Genomic DNA, 22,957 nt, shown 5'->3' with positions numbered 1-22,957 from the left:
AAGGTTGTTATTTTAACTAAATTTGTAACTAAATTTAAAAGGTTAAATAATGGAATCAATTAAAAATATTGATGTCGACTAATTATCAGCGTCGACGCAGTCGATTATATCGTGACTGCTCTAGATGCACATCACAGCTTACAAATCCATGGGACACTGAATAGAACTAGAGGACAAAAAATGAAGGTATACAAGAAGTTTTAAAAAACACCTAGTTATTGTGTGACTTCTCCTAGTGATTCATCTTTTATTTCCTCCAGAAAATAAAAAATAAAATGGCTTGGCAAACAATATTTTTGAATAATATGTTCCTCAAAACCCAAAAAACTGTTACGTGTTCCTCTCTCTTCTATTTGCTCTCTGATCTCTGTAATGCCTCCTCCTATCAGCAACAATTTTAGACATTTCAAGCGCAAAATTAATTTTTTTTTGCGTTAAATAAACAGCACACACACATACCAAGAATATCACACAATCAAACATTAGAAAATTGCATAGCGGGAATCATTTAAATAATCTTAAAATAAATTTTACCATTGAAAGGGAAACTCCTAGAAATGCATATGCAATACGGTCAGTTGCAAAAACCACACCTTTCAACAGTAATTATCCACTGCTTGTTTTTAGTAAATCCCGACAGTCGTTATTTAACAACAAAATGATGGTTTGTGCAGGCGCAAGCTGTTAATAAATCTGGCCCAAAGTCACGTACGGCTTTAAATGTATGGGCTTCAATGGCATGGATCCAATAGCATGGCACAATGTAACATTTGTTTATTTATATTGAAAAATAATTATTATAAGTGTTACGTTTCACTATAAGTTACCACAGTGTGTTTTTATTTAATAAATGTAATCCTACAATAACCTTTTACATTATTTTGAAAATTACATTATGAGGTCAAAATATTACTACATTTTGACAAAATTATTACATTATAAACATTTAATTACAATAATACATTTTTAATACTTTATGTAAAGTTTTATTGTGGCAAAAGTGAATTACACACACAGACACTCAAAGAGCTTAAAGTAATTATTATAATTCAGAGATGATATTTCACAGAGAGTAGTCCTGACATCATAGCAGGTTACGGCCATACACACAGCACGCCCGTCCTAAAACATCAAAATATGTTTCACCAATGTTGATATGATATTTTAAACTCTTTCACATGTTTTATCTCTATTAGCACTTTAAGAAATAGCAATGATCTTTTGCAGAATTTAAAGCGTGTGGCAGAGGTGTGGATGGATGAGTATGCAGAGTACATCTACCAGCGAAGGCCAGAGTATCGGCATCTTTCAGCTGGCGATATGACCGCACAGAAGGATCTGAGGAACAGGCTGAAATGCAAAAACTTTAAGTGGTTCATGACAGAGGTGGCGTGGGACTTGTCCAAGCACTATCCACCTGTTGAACCTCCATCAGCAGCATGGGGAGAGGTAATTTTACTGTCTACTATATTTACGTCTGTGTGTGTACCTGGAAATTATCACATTGTGGAGACCAATTGTTCCCAAAAAAGTTAGGAATGCCACTAAATTTGTGACCATGTGGGGACATTTGAGGTCCCCATGAGGAAACAAGCTTATAAATCAAACAGAATGATGTTTATTGAAAATCAAAGGTACAAGAACGTTTTCTGTGATGGTTGGGGTTAGGGTTTGGGTTAGGTGAAGGGAATGGAATATACAGTTTGTACAGTATAAAATGCATTACGTCTATGGAATGTCTCCACAAAACATGGAAAGCAGAAGGTGTGTGTGTGCATGCATGCGTGTGTGTGTGTGTGTGTGCGTGTGTGTGTGTGTGTGCGTGCGTGTGTGTGTGTGTGTGTGTTTATATGAAAATGTTATGTTTATTTTCTAGGTACGAAATGTTGGCAGCAATCTTTGTTTGGAAAGTAAACAATTTTCTTCAGGCTCCTCAATTCGTTTAGAAAAATGTCTGAAAGGACGTGCTGAGGCAACTTGGAGCCATGGTCAGGTAAAATAAACCTTTGCCTGTAAGTCATCTGCTAGACCACAGTGTTAGTAATGTTAATGTTGATGGTTTTGTTTCCAAGGAACGCACACATGTACAGTACTGATAAAACATACAGCTTAAATGCACTTTAAGTGTCAGGATAAATTTGAATACCTATTAAAAGAGAATTTATGAATATATTATTTGGAAGCATTTTAAGTTAAGGGAACAGTATGTAAGAAATTTATATCAATTAATCATAAAATGGCCCTGATATGTCTATAGACATTAAGAAATAATTTTCATTTCAAATACTTATATCACTGACAACAGTGGTCTGGCCAGGATATTGTCATTTAAAAAGTGGACTTGCAGCCCTCAACTGATGTATATGTTGTCATTTTGTGTATTGGCCACCAGTTGTGAGATTGCAGTACCAGTTTTAGCCACAAGTTTTGTTATTCAGGGTTTCCGCGGGGTTGTAAAAGGTAGTAAAAGGTAGTAAATTAAATTATGCCAAATTAAGGCCAGTAAAAAGTAGTAAAAAGTAGTAAGCGTCATCTGACGAGGTAGTCAATTTTCGATTGCCTTTTGTAATGTTATGATGCCTGAAATTAGTTCAAATCACCTGCATATCTGGGCAAATAATCAAAGATCTTTTGTCTCTGGGATGTGATCAAAGCCTGGAGTGGAGCCAAATCACGTTCCTCTCTCCGCTGTAAGCGTTCTGTAATCACTACGGACCGGATCCACTCCGGGTTTTCTTACTGTATCACGTTAAGCTGAGGTAAAACTTTTTCAGCTAGCATGGTCAAACTTATAATGCAGGAAGGCTCCGATGTTTTGAAGATCGATAAAGGTGTAAAAGACGATTGACTTGGCTTGGCGAAATAATGAAGATTGGCAAGCCTTTCAGTTCGTGGGATAAGAAAACCAAACAGCTAATTGCGTGTCTTTGCACAGTATGACTAACGTAAGGGGTCCTGTATTTTGGGGGTAAATGATTTCTCACGTTACTGATCATCCGCGGCACGCTTTTTAATGCTATGCTGATATAGCCAGTGGCTGGTACAACGGGTTTGTTTAACTCGTGGGTAAACTTCATGTGGCGCCACAACAACCAAAGGTCAGATGACATCCACATCCCTTGAGAGCGATTGACGAGGAATCATAAGAGGAGACTGCTTCCGAAATGCTCTCGCGGGACTTTGATGTCATCCACCTGTCGGTTCTTGCAGTTGCATTTGCGTGTGGTCACAAAAACGTAACATTTGTACATATATTTAAGCACAGCAGTTTAAAAACAAGTGATTTTAAGCCATTCAAACACAAACAACAGTGCGTCCGCTGTTTCTGTGCAAGAGGAGCACGCAAGCCGCGCATTCGATTCTCATTGAGCATGTGTTGTACGTATTTTTGCCGCTTTATTGGCCTTAAATAACACATATGCGTCAAAAATCCCGTCTTTGCAAATATCCTCATATAAACACGACCATTTAGGTCTTAGGAGAAAGTAAACAGCAGAAACATTGCGCATAAACTAGCACATCAGCGCTGCCTCTATTGTAACATAATATTTTGTTGATAAATGTACAGTCATTCAATTTACACCTGTCACTATGGTTACAGACATCCTGTGCGAATTAATGAAAAATATAGAGTATATAATCATTAATGAATTCTTGTTTATGTCATTACAGTAATTGATGGTTGTTCATGGTGCATTCACTAATGTTAACAGTTTCAACTTTGATTAAAAAATTATTAGTAAATGCTAAAATAAATACATTTACAATTAATAAATAATTAATAAAAGATTAATTAAAGGTGGTGATATTCATGTTTTCTTTTTATACAGTATAGTGAGTTATTTAGCTGTTTCGCCTTAATCTGAAATGCCCTGCAAACTACAGCTACCTATATGCCACATGAGACTTCAATATGGAATTTATGGCAAAAAAATCTTCCCTTAAAATGCTATTGGTCTCGCCTACATAAAGTGTTAGGTAAAGGAATATGACTTGGCCTGAAAAATATTTCAGTCAGAAGAATTTTTTCACTTTAATTCTTTTTTGTATGTTATATATCGTCGCTGTCCGATGAAACTCACGTATGTTCATTTTGCCGATTTTGAGATTTTTCGACAGATTGAATGTCCAGGTTCATTTCCATATACAGTATGCGTCACATACCTAAATAGCCAATGAAAACTTGTGAAATCATGTCATATGATTTTCACGTACCCGTTTGGTGTCAAAGCTGTCAATCACGCCGCATATCTTCCGCCTGTGAAGCATCTCGCCGGTCTCTTAAAGTTTCATCGAACCTCAGCACTGGATATAGCCGAATAAACATGACAATGACTTTCCTTCGAGGTAAACGTTTCCCCCGGACGCCAGACTAACGTCTAGGAGTTACTTAATTACGGTAGAACTGTGCAAACAAAGTATCTGTCTAGCATTGGTGATATTTACGCTGGGGATTTCCCCACCACTTTTTGAAAGCATTTGGTTAAAATGTTCTGAAAAATCAAGCGATGCTTAAGACTGGTTTTGTGGTCTAGTGTCACATATGTTGTGTTGTATGCTTATGGTGTGTTTTCTTGTACATATGTAATGAAATTCATTGTAATCATTTATTAAACGCGCTGCTGTTTTCTACGGTATGGTGCTTTGGCATTGTTCGGTTGAGCTGGTGTTGCAGGGACTGTTACATGTGTGATGTGTGCATTCGACATTGTTGAGGGTTTATAAATTTATGCTGAGTATTTTCTTGTTGTTGACTGGCCTACGCTATGCCCATTTTTGATGCGCGTTATTCAATATTTTTCCTGTCCTGCAGTAATGTTTTTATAAGATCTTTTGTCCCCACCACTTTTCAACACAAACTGACGCCCCTGTTGTGTAGCATTACCATGTCAGTGTATTGATTCATTGTCCCTTAATGGTTTGCAAGAGACATTTAATACACTTATAATTAATATTAAATAAAGTAAGCGTATTTAACCAAGACGTATGCTATTTAATAAACTGAGCGTATTCATCTGTCAATACGAAACGCGACTTTGGCCATTTTAATTAATGATCGGAAGAACGCGTATCGATCAAAGTTACTGTAAAATATGCACGCATGTCCATTTAAACTCAATTTTGGTCAAATGTGGATTATATCATGACACTGGCAAGAATATGGTTACATGTAAATATGCCGTACCAAGTATGACAACGCTACATTCAACTGCTTTTGATATACGGTGTTTTTTTCACTTTCTGAAAAGTTACCGTTTTGGACATACGTGAGTTTCATCAGGCAGCGACGATATGTCAAAATCTGTGTAAATAATAGAAAGGTCACTGATTAACACTTGCAATTCAGTGTCGTGATGGTTTTAAAAAATATTCTGAAGGTAGTAAAAAAGGTAGTAAAAAGTAGTAAATTTAACTTAAGGATTTCTGTATAAACCCTGTTATTGCAATACCAGTTTTGGGCACAATCCTACATACTGTTCCTTTAAAGTTACATGGTGCATTGCAATTCCATTTTGCAAGTTACAGATATTATAAATGTTCAGAATGTGAAAAGTTGATCAGCAAGCACAATGTAATGTTAAACACTCATAGGTCTTTACGTTTGGTTGGAGAGAAGATATACGCCTCGGAGACCCTTTGCACACTAAGAAGGTCTGCTTTGATGCTGTGTCTAATAACAGCCCTGTTACGCTCTATGACTGCCATTGCATGAGGGGTAACCAACTATGGTCGTACAGGAAGGTATGATGTGTGCATTTAAATATTAATTAACTGTGCAGAATGTGTGTTTGTGTGTGATCTTATTTTAATTAAGTATACATGTGAATACGTATTATTTACCTATGTAATACCAATATAATAGTACCCCAGTGAGCAAGCCATCATCAACATCATCATGTCATCATCGACGAACACCTCAAACTTAGATACATTTATTCATAATGTCCATCTACCCTTACGAAAATTAGCCATGGTTTTATTGTGGTAAAAGTGTAGTTACCATGTTTTTTTGGTCAATTGATTACTATGAGCAAAACCATGGTTTTACTACACTAACCATGGTTTAACTATGGTTTTTGAAAACCATGGTTGTCAAAACCATGGTTATTTTGTGGTAACCATGGTTTTACTACAGTAACCATGGTTTTTTGGTCTTAACTGTAATAAAACCATGGTTAATTTTCGTAAGGGTAATTAGCTGATATCAATTACACTTTAGGTTATTAAATGCTCCTAAAAGACGTTGATGACCCACTTTAAATATGAGCAGTAGGTAAAGCACTTTTGGATATCAAGAGCTATATTTAAAGAATTGTTTGCCATTGTCGGGCCTTTCATTGGACCAAATAACCATTGGAAACTCATGGACACCTATACCAACCACGAAGGAGAAACAGCAACTTTTTGTGTATGTTTTGAGATGACCAGCAGTGATGGAAGTAAATAAACAGCAATCTTTGTTCTCACCGTCGCAAACAGAAATACCTATGACGCAGTTTTTTACCTGACGGGAGGGGTTCTTGTGGACCAATCACAGTGCTTGCGGTCTGCGTAGACCTGACACGTTGTTAAAAATTCAGCGAGGTGCACGTCAGGCTATGCAGAGCTACGCAGAGGCTAAGGATAACCTAAGGAGTAGACCTTACGCACGACTATTAATTGGACTTGTTACCCCAGTTTATTACTCTTATCTTTTGCTACTGAAAATCTTGTTCTGATAACAACCTGGATGATTCGGCAGCATTTTGACAAGTGCCTATATAGCAAATTTTCTTTAAAAGTGATCACACTGAGGGCGCTGTCATATTATATCTATCCCTACTGATTGTCTCCCCTCCCTACTCCCCCAGAAGCAAGCCCACCTCTGTATGCCGGCCAGCTAGGATGATATTAACCAAACCCCACCTGGGCACGTACAGAGCGATCAAACTAGTCAAACAAACCAGGCTTTGGGGGTCAAAAGCGCAGTTTGGATGGGATAATGTGAGCACGCCCTGACAGTTAGCATATTTTCAAAGACGTCCTCGCACCTCTGTGCACCTTTCACCCCTGTGGAGTTGGATGTGGTCGTTATCTTTCCCCATCACATTACCATGATTGATGATGAAGTGTTTGGATCACCAGCATGCGAAGTCATCGTTTGTGGGTATGTAATGTGAGGACATACTCATAAGAACACTATGATTGGGTCTCTCTACTTTTCTAAGAATTGAGCAAGCATTCTCCAGTACAGAGCATCTCTTTTCTCTGGATGGAATCGGACACCGTGACAACACAATTTACAAGCGGACAAAGCGGAAATTTCCATGTGCCGAGTTCCTTACAACAGATCTCAAAGCACATTGTAGTCACAAGTGATGCTTCAAATTCAGGCTGGTGGGGGCTGTGTGCACTGGGTGCGCAGTGTCTGGACTTTAAACAGGGTCTGGTCTGCAATGGAACATAATTTGCCCCCATTGCCAGCAGTCTTGCTGGCCCTGCAGGGGCTTCAGAGGACAAGCATACATTGTCTGGATGGACAACATGGCAACCATGGCATACATAAACGTGCAACTCACGTCACATATTGGAACACACCCACTGCCCCCTCCTCAGAAGTCAGCAGATGACCTGCTGTCAATCTTTTTTAAATTTGCACACATTCACCTCACACAATTTGATCTTCTGTTGGCAACATATCTTGTAGAGCTATCATACTTTACAAATCAGACTTCATCAAACTTTTTCATCAAATGACTTCATTAACTCATGTTCTAGAATCTGTTCTTAGAAGTATACTTCATCACGTTACTCTATGCCACCTATGGCTTGGCCCTTCATGACCTTTGTTTTCTCTGTTCAAAATCTTGTTTCTGATAAATATTTGCAATAGATATAGTGCTAAAAGGCCTTTCAAATGTTTTATATTTATTGACAAATCTCTCACTCTCTTCACAGGATAAGAGCATTTATCACCCAGTCAGTAACAGCTGTATAGACTCCAGTGCTGCAGAAAAGAGGGTTTTCATGAACTCGTGTGACCCCACATCACCCAGTCAGCAGTGGTTGTTTGAAAACACAAACTCCACTGTTTTGGACTCTTTCAGTCATCACCACAATGCATAAGATTTTAGCTATCAATGTGGACTGCTTACTGGGGAAGCAAAGAAACGTTTTGTGCCTTTTCTGAAGTGATGTGTGAAGTGGCTCTATAGCCTGAAACCTTCACCCGCTTTCCACACGGCCTCATCAGGGCAACACCTGTCCTTTTACATTACTCCAAACTCATACTATTTACTTTTACCCTGCTAAAATCCTAACCCGTCACTGCTGCTGCTAAAACTTCAGTCAGCTAAACTGTAAATGATAATGTTTTAGATTCAAGGGGCAGACTGTATATTAGTGTTTGTCAACCATTTGTCCTAAAACTCTAACTCTAAATATTTCAACTCTACAATTCCCAAAGTCCAAATGTATGTAGTTGAACACTGCTGCTACTACTCTTTTTATATGCCAACGTAAATTTTGTGTTCTCCCATGATATGCAAGAAGAAGTTTTGTGTGTGCACGGCGAGAAGACGGAGAGCCGTCCTCTACATTTAGAGCCTGAAAGCCTAGCCAAACTCTCAGAGCGATTGTTCGGTCACAGTTCAACATTCAAAATGTAACTCACAGTGACTGTAAAAGACTGTAATTTTCCATACCACTATTTGCATATTCAATCGTAAAGTCTTCCTTTATATTTAATAACCTTCAGTGGTGGCCAAAAATATTGGCACCCTTGGTAAATGTGACCAAGGGAGAGTTGTGAATGTGGATCTATAAGGTTTCTTCTTTTAAGCTTTGATTTGAAGAATGGATGTTTCATTGAAGTAAAACAATTGAAAGAAAGTCAGGGGAAAATTTCATTATGAAAGAAATGATTTTCTCTAATACACACTGGACACAATAATTGGCACCCCTTCATTTAATACTCTTTGGCACCTCCATTTGCAAAGATAACTGCTCTGAGTCTTGTATTATAATATCTGAAGAAGTGGAAGACTTCATGTCAAGTGATCTTATAGATTGAGGAATAATCTAAACATTTCTTCAGACCCTTCATATGTTGGTGCTCTCTCGTCTATATAGTCATTTTCTGTATGGTTCAGATGGCTGTGGCAGGACCTTGATTTTGTGCTCAGTGACCCATTTTTTGTTGATTTTGATGTTTGTTTTGATTCATTGTCTTGATAAAATATTTAACCACGACTCATCATACGATTTCTAGTAGAGCAAGTCAGGTTTTGACTTACCTGCTGGTATTTGATATAATCCACGCAATGCATCCTAATGAGATGTCCAGGACCTCTGTTACAAAATTAGGTTGAAAACAATTAAGGTCCGGTGGTATATTTAACTGTAGACATAAAGCACTTTTTAATCCCTATCTTGTATTCCTGCTGCTAAAAACTCTTGTGTGTTTCATTTGGCCGCAGAACCCAGTCCTGTTTTAAGTTCCAGTACTGCAAATGAATATACTTGCATGAGAGCAGAGGATTTCTTAAACTGTGTCCCAAACAACTTGTGGTTATTGTGCTGTTGTTCATTTTTAAAGCTTTCTGACACCAATATTTAAATGGTTTCTGAAGTTCTCCATCCGTGATCCTTGGAGAGTCTTTGTCCACTCAAATTCTTCTTCTTGCTGAGCATTAAGATGATATAGACACACGTCCTCTTTCAAGCAAATTTGCAACATCTCCAGTCGATAAAAACACATCAGAACTACAGTCTTTGGTTTTATCCACTGTGATGAAGGATTAAGGGGACTTGGGCTTTGTGTTACTTAATATTTATTTTCCTGTGACTGTACAACATCATGTTTCTAGTCATCACGGTGTGCTAAGAAAATGTTAATATCAATGGTAATATACTTCAGAGATATTTTACTCATAAAAATGTCTAGGGGTCCCAATGATTTTGTCCAGTGTGTATATCAGAAAAGCATTTCTTTCATAATGTAATTTCCCCCCTCACTTTCGGTTGTTTGACTTCAATGAAACATCTTTTTTTCAATGAAGGCTAAAGGTGGAAACCTTGTAGATTTATATTTACAGTTTTCTTTGCTCATATTTACCAAGGGTGCCAATATTTTTGCCCACCACTGTATATTCGATTTTGTGGTGACGTGATGATTCTTGTGTGCAGCATTTATTTTAACACAAGTTAGCCCAGATTTAGCTCAAATTTAAGGTTTAAGGCCTTGGAAACACTGAAATACAAATCCAGTCTTTGAAACTCCAACCTTAAATGTGTCAAAAGTATTAATGGAGCTGAGTTTTGTTACAGGACCCGGGTTTTACAATAGACATCAAGTTGAATAGTTTATCATATCAAAAGCTGATTACAAAGACGTCTTTAAAATTAATCACAAACTGCACAAGTCCAGCAGTATACAAACTTGCTGTATACTAAATCAAGATGATGATACCTTTTCAAAAGATTTAAGTTTTGCTAACTATGCACAATTTTATGGTTATATGGTATTATGGGGTTTTTTTTGGGGGGGAGGCACTCCACTGTGATAAGGATTTTTTATTTTTAACACCTCTGAGAAGATGGGATGCTGCAATGAGGAGTGCATATGTTTCTAATGCATATTACAAGCACACAATTAAACTTGAAACTTCGTAATGTGCCTTGCTAAAAGGTCATAACCTAAGGCCCAGCACAATGTATGTGTCTCTTGTTTTGTGAATCCATCCAGGAGACAAAAAAAGGAGACACTATTTGAGAAGTGTGTCTGTTTTGGTCCTGTTTTTACCTATGTGTATTTTTCACATGTTAATCAATTTCAGATGATTATCTATTTAAGTAGTAGCGATTATCTTATTTCTGTAGTGTTTTTCAAGAGAGATCAGGGGTTTAATAAAATGAATGCTGTTATTGTTTGTGGACTGTAGTGTCAAAACTGCACATATGTTTGTGGTCTAATAATCTACTTTTTTAAAGATAACATTTTGGATTTTACATTGTGTAAAAGATTGGGAATATACACTCACCGGACACTTTATTAGGTACACCTTACTAGTACCGGGTTGGACCCCCTTTTGCCTTCAGAACTGCCTTAATCCTTCGTGTCACAAATTCAACAAGGTACTGGAAACATTCCTCAGAGATTTCGGTCCATATTCACATGATAGCATCACGCAGTTGCTGTAGATTTGTCGGCTGCACATCCATGAAGCGAATCTCGGGTTCCACCACATCCCAAAGATGCTCTATTGGGTTGAGATCTGGTGACTGTGGAGGCCGTTTGAGTACAGTGAACTCATTGTCATGTTCAAGAAACAAGTTTTTTGCAAGTGTGAGATACCAAAACAAAAATGTGTATTTTTTTAATCCTGGAAAGGTACGTAAACTTAATGGGTGTTATAGAATAAAGTGACACATAAACATAAATGTATCAAGTTATTTTTATAGTAAAATAATGCCCCGGACACAAAAATATGTATGTCATTGACCCTAATACAGACACAAATAGGTAATTCTTCTTGACTTGGAGGGTGCTTTTATAAGAATTGTAGTATTTGTATAAAGTTATTTTTATATGCACATTTTTATTATTGAATGTGTGCAATTTAATTAAAAAGGCTTGTCAGTTTTGATGCTTTTATATGCTTCTGTCAGCATTAAATTGTTTTTCATAGTTAATTAATCAAAGGGAAAGTGTTTGTTCTATAAATTTTTCTTTCCAGTTGCATTAAAAATGTATCTCATATTTCATCCATTCTGTGTTTTTCATTTTAAGTTGTGGATAAATGTAAAATAATTTGTTTGCATTCTTTTCATTTACAGAAAAATGTGTAAATCTTTTTCTCGTGACCTTTAGAAACATTTTGGGTTTGTTTTTGAGTGGTTTATCTACAGTATCTACAAAATATTAAAATAATTTTAACCGAGTCTGTCTTATTTGTCTATTTATTAATTCATTTATTTCAGTTAATTAATTTATTTGATCAGTTTCTTGATGATCCAAAAAAAATAAACAATGTCACTTCACAAATGTAAAGAATACAGCCACCCAGCTAACAATTTTTGGTTCCCAGAACGTTACCCTAACGTTATTTTTTTTTAACTGAGTCTGTGTTATTTCTCTATTTATTAATTCATTTATCAGTTTCTTGATGATCTTAAAAAAACATATTTATCAGTTTCTTGATGATCCAAAAAAAAATCAACAATGTCACTTCACAAATGTAAAGAATTATGTACAGCCACCCAGCTAACAATTTTTGGTTCGCAGAACATTACCCTAACGTTATTTTTTGTTTTTGGTAATTAAGGAAAGTTTTCTTTACGAAAATTAAACGTTATTTTTAGGTTGGTAAGACATTATACCAATGTTCCCCTAATGTTACCCTAATTTTATTTTGGAGTAAGCACTACTGATCCAGTAAGCTCCTCCGCCTGCCCCCCGCCAACTTGCTCCTCTTGCACCCGCTGCGCCAGCCCCCTCTAGGTTGGGGCCCCCTCCTCAGCCAAGAAGGTCCAACCGCAGGAGGACGCCAGCATCACGCCAGGCCGCTAAGAAATCTCTAGGGTGACAGACCCAGAGGAGACAAGACTGCCATTGCTGTACCCCCTCACCCAGGGCAGGGTGGGTCTTTACATCCGGCCACCACTTTGTCAGTAAAAGAGTTTCCTTTATCTTTTTAATTTCTTTTTATTTAATTTCATTTAGTTTAATTAAAACTGTTGCACCTCTAGTGCCTACAGACAAGAGAGCCCAGAGCAGGCAGGCCATACTTCATAGTGCCCAAAAGGGCGGGGTTTACGGACAATCCTGAATTTGTGCATTCTCTTGTTTGCCATGACAGCACGTCTTATGGAGCAGCTTGCTCAGACTGTTCTCAATTTGCTCAATGTTCTCGGGGGTGCTGTGTGCAATGGGCATCGGCTGCTGCATTGGCATATCAATTGCCTCGAGCTGCTGGCACTTTTGCTTGCCCTGAGGAGGTTTCGTCGTCCAATTCAGGACAAGCACATGCTTGTTCGTTCCGACAGCATGACGGCAGTAGCGTATATCAACTGCCAAGGTGTTTTGCGTTCTCGCAGGATGTTACGGTATGCCAAGCCAAAGTGGTCTCACATGCTTGGTCGGGTGACCGATTGCATCTGATACGTCAAAAGTGTGCGATTTGGCAGCAAAACCAATTTGTCATATTGAGAATCCTGGAAGCTCACTGTGCGAGCGCTTCCCTGACGCCCCTCTCTGGCTGAAATGGACCAAGGGACTAAGCCGCACGGGCTCATTGCCACTATACTGCCCTACAAAGCTAAAGCGCAGTAACTAAGCATTTGGTCAAAAGTGAGTTAAGGGTTGAAATGGGCTTTGTGAGATCTGTTGTGTCTTATGACAAAGTCTCCTGGTTTAATTTAGTCCCATTTCAGAGAACCATGTGTGCCAAAATTGCAGTAACATGTTTGACTGGCTGGTGTAAAAAACTTTAAGGGCATTTTTCTCGGTTTCAGTGTTTGCGTAGTTACGTGGTTACGGCGGGGTGGGCACGCATTGCGATGGTAACCAGCCTTCGATGCATGGAATGCTTGTCTGTCTCATATCAATCACCTCATAATGGAGTGATTTAAGCGCTGCAGCATTCTCGACCGAGTTATCCGTTTTAGTGCAGTCAGGCAAAATGACGGTGGTTTCATTGATAATCACCCAGACAGGCTGAGATCTCGCCCCCAGTACAAGTCATCTCCTTTATGAGCTCATCGCATCGCCTTTATGTTTAATCAGAGCGACACGCATCTCTGGTTTAAGCCACCTCGGTGCAGACATGCTCTCCCGTAAAGGCGGAGAACGGAGGCCGCACCTGAGAGGCAGAAACTACATCCTCTCATGATGAACGCTGACACTTTACAGCAGCTAGGACCCCATCACAAGGCGCCTTTATGCACAAAAATAGTTTATCTATTTTTATCTATTGAGAACTTTTGCGCCCTTCTTAAACAGGACATTTACAGAGAAGGTTAACAGTACACCTCTCTGAACAGTGTCTGGGAGGCTGTGGTTGCAGCTGCACTAAATGTTGATTCTGACCTGATCAAGAAACGGACTGAATCCGTCAATGGAACGCTCGAAAAGAAGTGGCTATATTGGTCATATATATATATATATATATATATATATATATATATATATATATATATATATATATATATATATATATATATATATATATATATATATATATATATATTATTAAATGTTTATTTGTAAATGTGGAGTTTATTGTTTATTATTCCCACTTTACCAGGTGAAACAAAACAAGTGAGATGGGAAAATCTTTGTTTTTCATGTGGTTGCCTAATAATTCTGCACACTAATAGTTGCCTAATAATGGTTTACATAGAAATATTCTCTTAAGAAAGCCAACATTTTACTTTTGCTACTTAAATGTTTAAGTTTGAGGGTTTTTTAAACATTTTGAATTGACCAAGAGCACTGTAGTTGTTCAATAACAAAAGTAATCCTCAAAAATACAACTTGCCTAATAATTCTGCACACGGTGTGTATGTATATTATGTTCTTATGCATTAAAAAGTGAATCACGTGGACGAGCTTTTAACACTTCCGTTGTCGTAACTCTCTTTCTAAAGTGCTCTGAGTAGGTTTAAGTTCACGTAACCCATCCCATCTGCGTGCGCGTGAGTGGAGAAACCGGTAAGACTCGCGACACAGAAGTCTCAAGAATACCTTACACATTGCTTCAAAGAGGTAAGTTAAAGTATGTCGCAAATTATCTCGAGTTCTTTTTTGTTCATAATTGATCTTTTTAATTGTATTAGATCTAGCGACCTTTTATAACACCAAAATGAATGTTTTTGAAGTTATCAAATGTCATATGATTTTCATGTTTTGATTGCTTCACTCGAAAAATATGTAGGTCGTTTATGTCAATTATTAATGGGAATTACAGTGCTTATAAAAATGTTTTGGCCGTTGTTATTAAGAATAACATTTATGTTATTAGAATACATAAATGTTAAATCAGCCTACTCGCCGTCACCGACACAAAATAAATTGTAAATATAGTGAAGTGTAGTGAACGCAACTTTCTTAATGTTGGTCTTGATGTTTCATTCTTTACCTTTCATGAAATCTTGACAACATTATAATGTTGTGGCCAGTGTGCCTGATCATATCAACAGTCACAAAGTAACTCTATCTTAACAGATGTCTGTACATGATATGATACCTGTGCCAAAACCGCGAGCAAGATATTTGCTTAATGTAGGACTAGGACAGGAGCCATCTAAGAGGTAAGCTGATGGAATACATGGTGTGTGTGTGTGTGTGTGTGTGTGTGTGTGTGTGTGTGTGTGTGTGTGTGTGTGTGTGTGTGATTTAAATTATTCTTTATTGTCATAAAACAAGCTCACTACATTCAATTATCCGACAGTGATGGTGTCAGCCCAGATGTTCAGGTTGATACAGAGATAAACTCTGAAGGTACTTTTCGTTATGATTTTTCTGCAATAGAAATAGTTACAGTAATGTCTATATATACTATAAAAAAATATATATCATTATAAAACATTTATATTATAAATATAAATATATTAATATCATAATGTAAGCACTGTATGTAAGACACAACAAATGTCAGCTGGGCTCAGCAGTCAACTACTATAGTATTTTTTTCATCACCTTAGTATCTCTTAAAGGACAAGTTCGGTATTTTACACTTAGAGCTCTGTTTTCAGATTGTTTATGGTGAAATGGAGCGGTTTCGACTGGAGTTTCGACATGTGCGGCTGCCCTGAGAATATTCGGGTGTTTGTGTTTCGCCTCACACCTCTACAATGGGTTTAATGGTGCACTGGAACAATCCTTTCTAAAATGCATTAAACTTTCATTTACAAAGATGTGAAACTCACCGAGTGGTCAGGGGTGTTCACTGATATGCTCACAGAAAAATCGCTGCAAAAGATGTTTTCCAACAGCTGTTTTAGCATTCGTGGTTAACTTGTGGACCTTTTTTTCCAAACGCCTCACACGTGTACATTCTTCCGCTTAGAGCTTGAATAATAGACACTCCAGCCCAGGTGGTGGCGCTAATCCGCCATTGCCAATTGCAAGAATAGAAACAAAGTTCCCGGCGCGGAGTAATACCGTACCTCACAGCACATCTAATACATGTCAACGGAGTTGGCAAAAACTACGATAAAACCTGTTGGAATGCGTATTTTGCAGTGATTTTTGTGTGAGCATATCAGTGAACACCCCTGACCACTCGGTGAGTTTCACGTCTTTGTAAACGAAAGTTTCATGCATTTTAGGAAGGATTGTTCCAGTGCACCATTAAACCCATTGTAAAGGTGGGAGGTGAAACACAAACACCCAAAAATTCTCGGGCAGCCGCATATGTCCAAATTTCAGTCAAAACCGTTCTATTTCATCATAAACAATCTGAAAACAGGGCTTTAAGTGTAAAATACCGAGCTTGTCCTTTAAAGGGACAGCTCCCCTAGAGTTAAACATTTGATTCTTACCGTTTTGAAATCCATTCAGCTGATCTCTGGCGCTAGCACTTTTAGCATAGCTTAGCACAATCCAATGAATCTTATTAGATCATTAGCATCGCGCTAAAAATAACCAAAAATAACCATATTTTTTCCTATTTAAAACTTGACTCTTCTGTAGTTACATCGTGCACTAAAATTGACGAAAAATTAAAGGTTGTGATTTTCTAGGCAGATACTGTATGGCTAGGAACTATTCTCTTAAACTGGCGTAATAATCAAGGACTTTGCTGATGTAACATGGTTGCAGCAGGTTCAATGATATTACGCACTGCCCGAAAATAGTCCCCTTGGTTAATTTCAATAGCAGGGGACTATTTTCGGGCAGTGCGTAATATTAATACGCCTGCTGCAACCATGTTACAGCTGCTACAGAAGAGTCAAGTTTGAAAAGGAAAAATATCGAAACTCTTTGGTTATTTTTTTAGCATGATGTGCTATGCTAAAAGTGCTAGCACCAGACCCGGAGATCAGCTGAATTGGTTCCAAAACATTAAGAATCAAATGTTTAACTCTAGGGGAGCTGGAAAATTAGCATATTTTCAAAACAAAAGTGGAATGTCCCTTTAAGATGATATTGATATCAAGGGTTTTGTCCCAAGAGATCTGGGGCCCGTTTCAGAAAGGTGGTTAAGTGAAAACTCTGAGTTTGTTAACCCTGAAATGAGGGAAACTCTGAGTTTTCTGTTTCAAAAAGAGAGGTAGGTTAAACCTGAGACAGCGGGGTAAGTCAAGCCTGTTTCAGAAGGAGAGGTAACTTATACTCAGAGTCTGTTTCCTGGGTAACTTACTCTGTGAACCTAACCTGGTCGGGAGCAGGTTTTATCCTGTAAACTCTGAGTTTCTTGTGGTCTCCTCCCCTTTTTTAAAGGAGTAGCAATGTTTAATCTTGTTAGTTGCTTTAGTACATTCATTCATTGCGCACATTTTTACACTGTAAAATATTTTTAGCTGTGTTTAAGTTATAATTAAATTGCCAGTGCAAACCATTTTAACTTACTACTTTATATTTTTATATATTACACTAAACTTTCAACTAACTTCTCAACTGCAGTCATTTTAGATATCTAAATATCCTTATATGACTAATATCAGTCTTTGTGGTGCTCTTACATCTAAACAGCCTTGACATTTCTTATGTATCCACTCGTCATTATCGCTGGTCTAGTGGGTAGTGCTGTGTGCAGTGGTTAGGGCTCGCCGAATTTCTGTTTTATTTATGACAAACATTTGTAAAGTTCGTAGCCTTTAATGACAAAGTATTATGCTTAATTTCATTTTTAGCTGAGCTGCTGTCATATTTTTGTCCATGGGATTGCATCTGTATGTAAATGAATATAATAACGTACAGTCCTCAGTTTATTTACTTCGGATATTTTAACTCTGATGAAAAATTAAATGTATGCATTTACTAGAGTAGCAATTTCCAAAAACAACTCTTTTAGTAGTAAAAATGATTAAGACCTCTTTGTCACGTGCTGTTGCCATGGTAAATCGTAATATCTGAGCTCCATTGATGATGGCTTTTCATTGTGGCTGTGCACGCGCTTAACTCAGAGTCAACCTACTCAGAGTCGATTAAACTAACTTAGATCAGCTATTCTGTAACCGAAAACTCAGTGTTTCCTATCTCAGAGTAAGTCAACTCAGAGTTCAAGTTTAAACTCAGAGTTGGTTGAACCTCCTTATTGAAACGGGCCCCTGGTTGTTTCTTATATTCCACAGGAAAGGTTAACGACAAACATGAGATAAGTGTGCAAGATTCATTTAGTCACCTGCGCACCATCTCTGGCCTTCAAGAAGACACTAACTTTATATCTTGCGAGGATATCACTTCTGATTCTCCAAAATCTCTCAAAGAATCTCAAAGTAAACAGCACCAGAATGTAGACAATGCAAAGTAATGTATCTTTACTGTTTTTATTTGTTTTTAAAAATACCATGTTCTAAGAAATTTTTTTAAGAAAAGTCTAGAGATTCATTGCAACAATCTAAAAATTGATGTTGCATCATGTTGTTCATCTTTTTTTGTAGTTCCATAGACCAAACTATGGATGTTACCAATGGAGAGCTTGTTACCAATGGACAAATCAGCCAGACTCCCAAATCACGAAACAACCCTGACAGGCATAAGAAGCCCCGGTATTGCAAGATTATTTCATACATAAAAGAAGTAGGGGTGCGTGGGGCAAAAACTAATGCGGGGTTAGTTGTAACATGGACTGTTAACATTGTTGCACAGGGTTGAGCAATTCGTTTTTTCTGTATTGAATTCACACTGCCATTTGAACACCCTGCTATTTTGCAAGTTCTCCCACTTAGAAATCATGGGGGGGTCTGGGGGTTGTCGTCGTGGGTGCATGTCCACTGTGGGAGACATAAAGAAGTCCAGAAATCACAATGTATGGTTTTTTGACTATTTATTGTATGATACAGCTGCAAATAAGTATTTGAACACCTGAGAAAATCAATGTTAATATTTGGTACAGTAGCCTTTGTTTGCAATTACAGAGGTCAAACGTTTCCTGTAGTTTTTCACCAGGTTTGCACACACTGCAGGAGGGATTTTGGCCTACCCCTCCACACAGATCTTCTCTAGATCAGTCAGGTTTCTGGCCTGTCACTGAGAAACACAGAGTTTGAGCTCCCTCCAAAGATTTTCTATTGGGTTTAGGTCTGGAGACTGGCTAGGCCACACCAGAACCTTGATATGCTTCTTACAGAGCCACTCCTTGGTTATCTGGCTGTGTGCTAGACCCAGCCTCGACCCATCTTCAATGCTCTAACTGAGGGAAGGAGGTTGTTCCCCAAAATCTCGCAATACATGGCTCCGGTCATCCTCTCCTTAATACAGTGCAGTCGCCCTGTCCCATGTGCAGAACCCCCCCCCCCAACCGTCATGCTACCACCCCCATGCTTCACATTTACCGTAAAACTTCAAATAATAGCCCGGGCTTTTATTTTCCCAAACCTATCATCACACCAGGCGTCTAAAAGAGACAGGCGTCTATAAGAGACAGGCTTTTAATTTAATTGTTCCAGCATGACAGCAGGAGGTTACCACATTCCACACGAATTACGTTTTATTTTTAATTTGAATGTGTTTAACAAATTAGTTCGTGTAATAACAACAGTCTTAAATTATTGGCAGTATAAATAAAGCAAACAATGATATGTTTTTTTATTGGTTGTTGCGTGAAATCTTACCCAGATACAACAGTGCTATTTTCTGATTGGCTATTGTGTAGCCTCTTTCTTTTTTTTGTATTGGCTCGCTCGACTAGAACTCTAGGGAAGACGGGCTTGATAGAGAGAGAGAGCAGTGCGGCCAGATACATTTTAGGCGCTGCAGCATATTAAATATGATTAATAGTGTTTCCGCGTGAGAAATACAATGTGTGGCGGGAGTGCATGCATGACAAAAGACTGAAAGCCCGGCTATTATCAGCGGCCCCAAAACACTACCGGCCCACCGGGAAAAGTCCTGACTCTCCCGATTGCCATTTCGCTACTGTCATCATCACCTCAATCCTGGCGACGAAGCTTGTTGTGTTGTCATAGTGATGAGTAAAGGAACGACTGCGTCTGTCACGTGACATCTACCGGTAAGCAAAAAAAACTTTAGCGTGTTCAATCTGCACCATAGAACTGTCTTAAACAGACTATCTGACGGGTTTTAGAAGATTAAATACAACCCGAAACTAAAAAACAGACCAGGCCTTTATTTAAAGACAGGCGTTTATTTACCCAAACCTGTCGTCACACCAGGCGTCTAAAAGAGACAGGCGTCTATTTGGGACTCGGCTATTATTTGAAGTTTTACGGTATGACAAGAAAGTCCTATTTTCATCTGACCACATGACTTTCTCCCATGACTCCTCTGGATCATCCAAATGGTCATTGGCAAACTTAAGACGGGCCTGGACATGACAGTCTTGTTTAGCTTCTTCCATTTTCTAATGATTGTTCCAACACTTGACCTTTTTTCACCAAGCTGCTTGGCAATTTCCCTGTAGCCCTTTCCAGCCTTGTGGAAGTGTACAATTTTGTCTCTAGTGGCTTTGGACAGCTCTTTGGTCGTGGCCATGTTAGTAGTTGGATTCTTACTGATTGTGTGGGGTGGACAGGTGTCTTTATGCTAACAACAGGTGCATCTAATTTAGGATAATAAATGGAGTGAAGGTGGTCATTTTAAAGGCAGACTAACAGGTCTTTGAGGGTCAGAATTCTAGCTGATAGATAGGTGTTCAAGTGCTTGTTTGCAGCTGTGTCGTGCAAATGAATAGTTAGAAATCGTGTATTGTTATTTCTGGATTTTTTTAGATTGTGTCTCTCGCGGTGGACATGCACCTGCGATGGCAATTTCAGACCCCTCCATGATGGGAGAACTTGCAAAATTTTCCTCACTGTAATGGTGCTGCTTTTTCTCACATATTTAGACATTTGTATCCATTCATAATGGAACAATTGTTAGACAAGGGCTGGATGAATGAATACAGTGTGGATATCTGTCTATTATAGACAGTTATATAAATAATATCCACTTCAAGTAAATAGACAAAAATATTGAAGTATTGAAATATTTGCCTGCAAACTTAATTTTTAGCAAGTGTTACAACTAACCCCCTACCTGTTACAGTTAACCCCGCCTATGGGATAAGTTGTAACGTTTGCACTTCTGTCACGTTTGGTGTAATTGTCCAAGAATGGTAAGTAATAGAAACAAACTTCATATGTTCATTTGTAGCAGAGATGTGTGTGTGTTGCTTGCTTGTGTAAAAATATAATTTATCAAACTCAAATATTTTTTGAGTGATTAAGCCAAAACCAAAAAGCGTTAGGGCTGTGCACCGCTCTCCCCTACTGAATTCTGAATAATGAGTCTCATATTTCACCACACAATCAAAAAAAATGTATAGTTTGTAAAAACGTAAGCTTTATTTAAGAGATTTATATTACTTTCATGACAGTTAGGGGAACATTACCCCAATTCACATTACAATAATGATTGACTAAAATTACCCCTAGATGTGTGTGAGAGAGTGAAATACTGAAGCTGGTAAGAAAAAATGGACAACCAGTTTTTGTGAGATTAGCCTGATTTTATGTCCTCCTTACTGTACCATGAAAGACATTTCTCTTAGCATTACAAATCTTGAATTGTTTATGTGCAGTGCTGCTACCATTCGTGTAAGCAGAAGGAAGCAGACAGTATCACAGACACATAAGACATCTGTTAAATCTCACTGTGAAAGTGTGGTGACACAATCCAGCTGGCTGGACGTATGGAAAGGACGCAAGTAAAAAACGATATAATATATAAATCTGTACACTGTAATAGTAGACAAGGTTGTAAGGAAATGTATAACAATGGTAAAATAATGCAATCAATGTAGTAAGCAACAATGTTGTCTTTTAGGCACAATGTTTTATGGGCCTCTATGGATGGTCAGCTCATGTCACTGTGGAAAAAACGAACAGTGAGTTGTTTTTAATGTCTTTTAAATGTTCCGTTTATTATGTCCCATGATAATGACAAATCTGATGTTCATTGTGTAACAGAACAGGTTCACAGAATATGTGTTTCATGTGTCAAGCATCACCAACGTATGCAAGCAGGATCACAGACGCTTTTCAATTTACTTTAGAAAAAAACACTTTGAGTTCATGGCTCACAGTGAGGGTAAGCTATAATCTTAAAATACTACAGTATACCACTGAAAAACAATCATGTTTGTGCTGTGAACGTGTTATGTTGTAGCTGTGCAGGAGGGCTGGGTGGCATCTCTCCTGGCCTCTCGCGGGGGGCAACCCGTCGCTTCACCCACACAACATGGGCCCCTGACCATGAAAGATCCACGGAAGAAGGTGTTTGCTGCTATCTTTGAACACAACCTTTGGATTTACAGCAGTAAAGAGGTGTGAAGATTTCTGTCTGGTATTTTAACACTCCCTGTCACTATGTCTTGTCGATTGCTCTGTCAGTTTTAACTCATAAATTAATAAATATATGTTCTTTGAACATGACCCCTCTAACAAGCTCACTCAAGACGCGTCTAAAGGGTTTATTATAAAAGAGACGCTCGCGTTTGCCAGATACTCACATAATGTATAATCATGTGTAAGAGTTCACTGTTAAATGTGTGTCTTGCGTGTATTTTGTGAATGTGAGCGTCTGTTTTATCATAAACGGTTTTGACCTTATTTTGACAAAAGACGTGATGCACATGGTTCACATGACGCAACAAACATATATTTTGAATTTGCGCCCCTCATTAGAGCAGACACGAGCCCACACTGCTCTCTTTACAGTGGTATAAGTAGATATTCTGGCTTCTTGGTTCTACCGTATATCCGCTTATTAAGTCATGATGTAAGGAATACTGTTTCTGCATCCAAGTCT

General features: G+C 38.1%; 2 protein-coding genes across 2 annotated transcripts in view; both read left to right on the top strand.

Annotated features, from left to right (window-relative positions):
- Nucleotides 1-10,905, top strand: part of galnt10 (UDP-N-acetyl-alpha-D-galactosamine:polypeptide N-acetylgalactosaminyltransferase 10 (GalNAc-T10)) — a 69,494-nt gene extending 58,589 nt beyond the window's left edge. The window contains exons 9-12 of the mRNA XM_055179141.2: nucleotides 1,228-1,449; nucleotides 1,877-1,993; nucleotides 5,593-5,742; nucleotides 7,939-10,905. Of these exons, the coding sequence (XP_055035116.1) occupies nucleotides 1,228-1,449; nucleotides 1,877-1,993; nucleotides 5,593-5,742; nucleotides 7,939-8,106 (657 nt within the window). The 3' untranslated portion in view covers nucleotides 8,107-10,905. The remainder of the gene's footprint in view (nucleotides 1-1,227; nucleotides 1,450-1,876; nucleotides 1,994-5,592; nucleotides 5,743-7,938) is intronic.
- Nucleotides 10,906-14,603: 3,698 nt separating this feature from the next.
- The window catches only part of LOC129423511 (arf-GAP with Rho-GAP domain, ANK repeat and PH domain-containing protein 1), a 41,191-nt gene continuing 32,837 nt past the window's right edge, over nucleotides 14,604-22,957 (top strand). Inside the window, exons 1-9 of the mRNA XM_073871013.1 lie at nucleotides 14,604-14,746; nucleotides 15,206-15,291; nucleotides 15,432-15,481; nucleotides 18,280-18,454; nucleotides 18,589-18,696; nucleotides 21,729-21,854; nucleotides 21,974-22,034; nucleotides 22,117-22,237; nucleotides 22,316-22,473. Coding sequence (XP_073727114.1) covers nucleotides 15,206-15,291; nucleotides 15,432-15,481; nucleotides 18,280-18,454; nucleotides 18,589-18,696; nucleotides 21,729-21,854; nucleotides 21,974-22,034; nucleotides 22,117-22,237; nucleotides 22,316-22,473 — 885 coding nt within the window. The 5' untranslated portion in view covers nucleotides 14,604-14,746. The remainder of the gene's footprint in view (nucleotides 14,747-15,205; nucleotides 15,292-15,431; nucleotides 15,482-18,279; nucleotides 18,455-18,588; nucleotides 18,697-21,728; nucleotides 21,855-21,973; nucleotides 22,035-22,116; nucleotides 22,238-22,315; nucleotides 22,474-22,957) is intronic.

Source organism: Misgurnus anguillicaudatus, chromosome 9, assembly GCF_027580225.2.
Source record: "Misgurnus anguillicaudatus chromosome 9, ASM2758022v2, whole genome shotgun sequence".
In the NCBI taxonomy this organism is placed as follows: Eukaryota; Metazoa; Chordata; class Actinopteri; order Cypriniformes; family Cobitidae; genus Misgurnus; species Misgurnus anguillicaudatus.
Note: the sequence above shows the minus strand (reverse complement) of the source record. Positions and strands in the feature narration are given on the sequence as shown.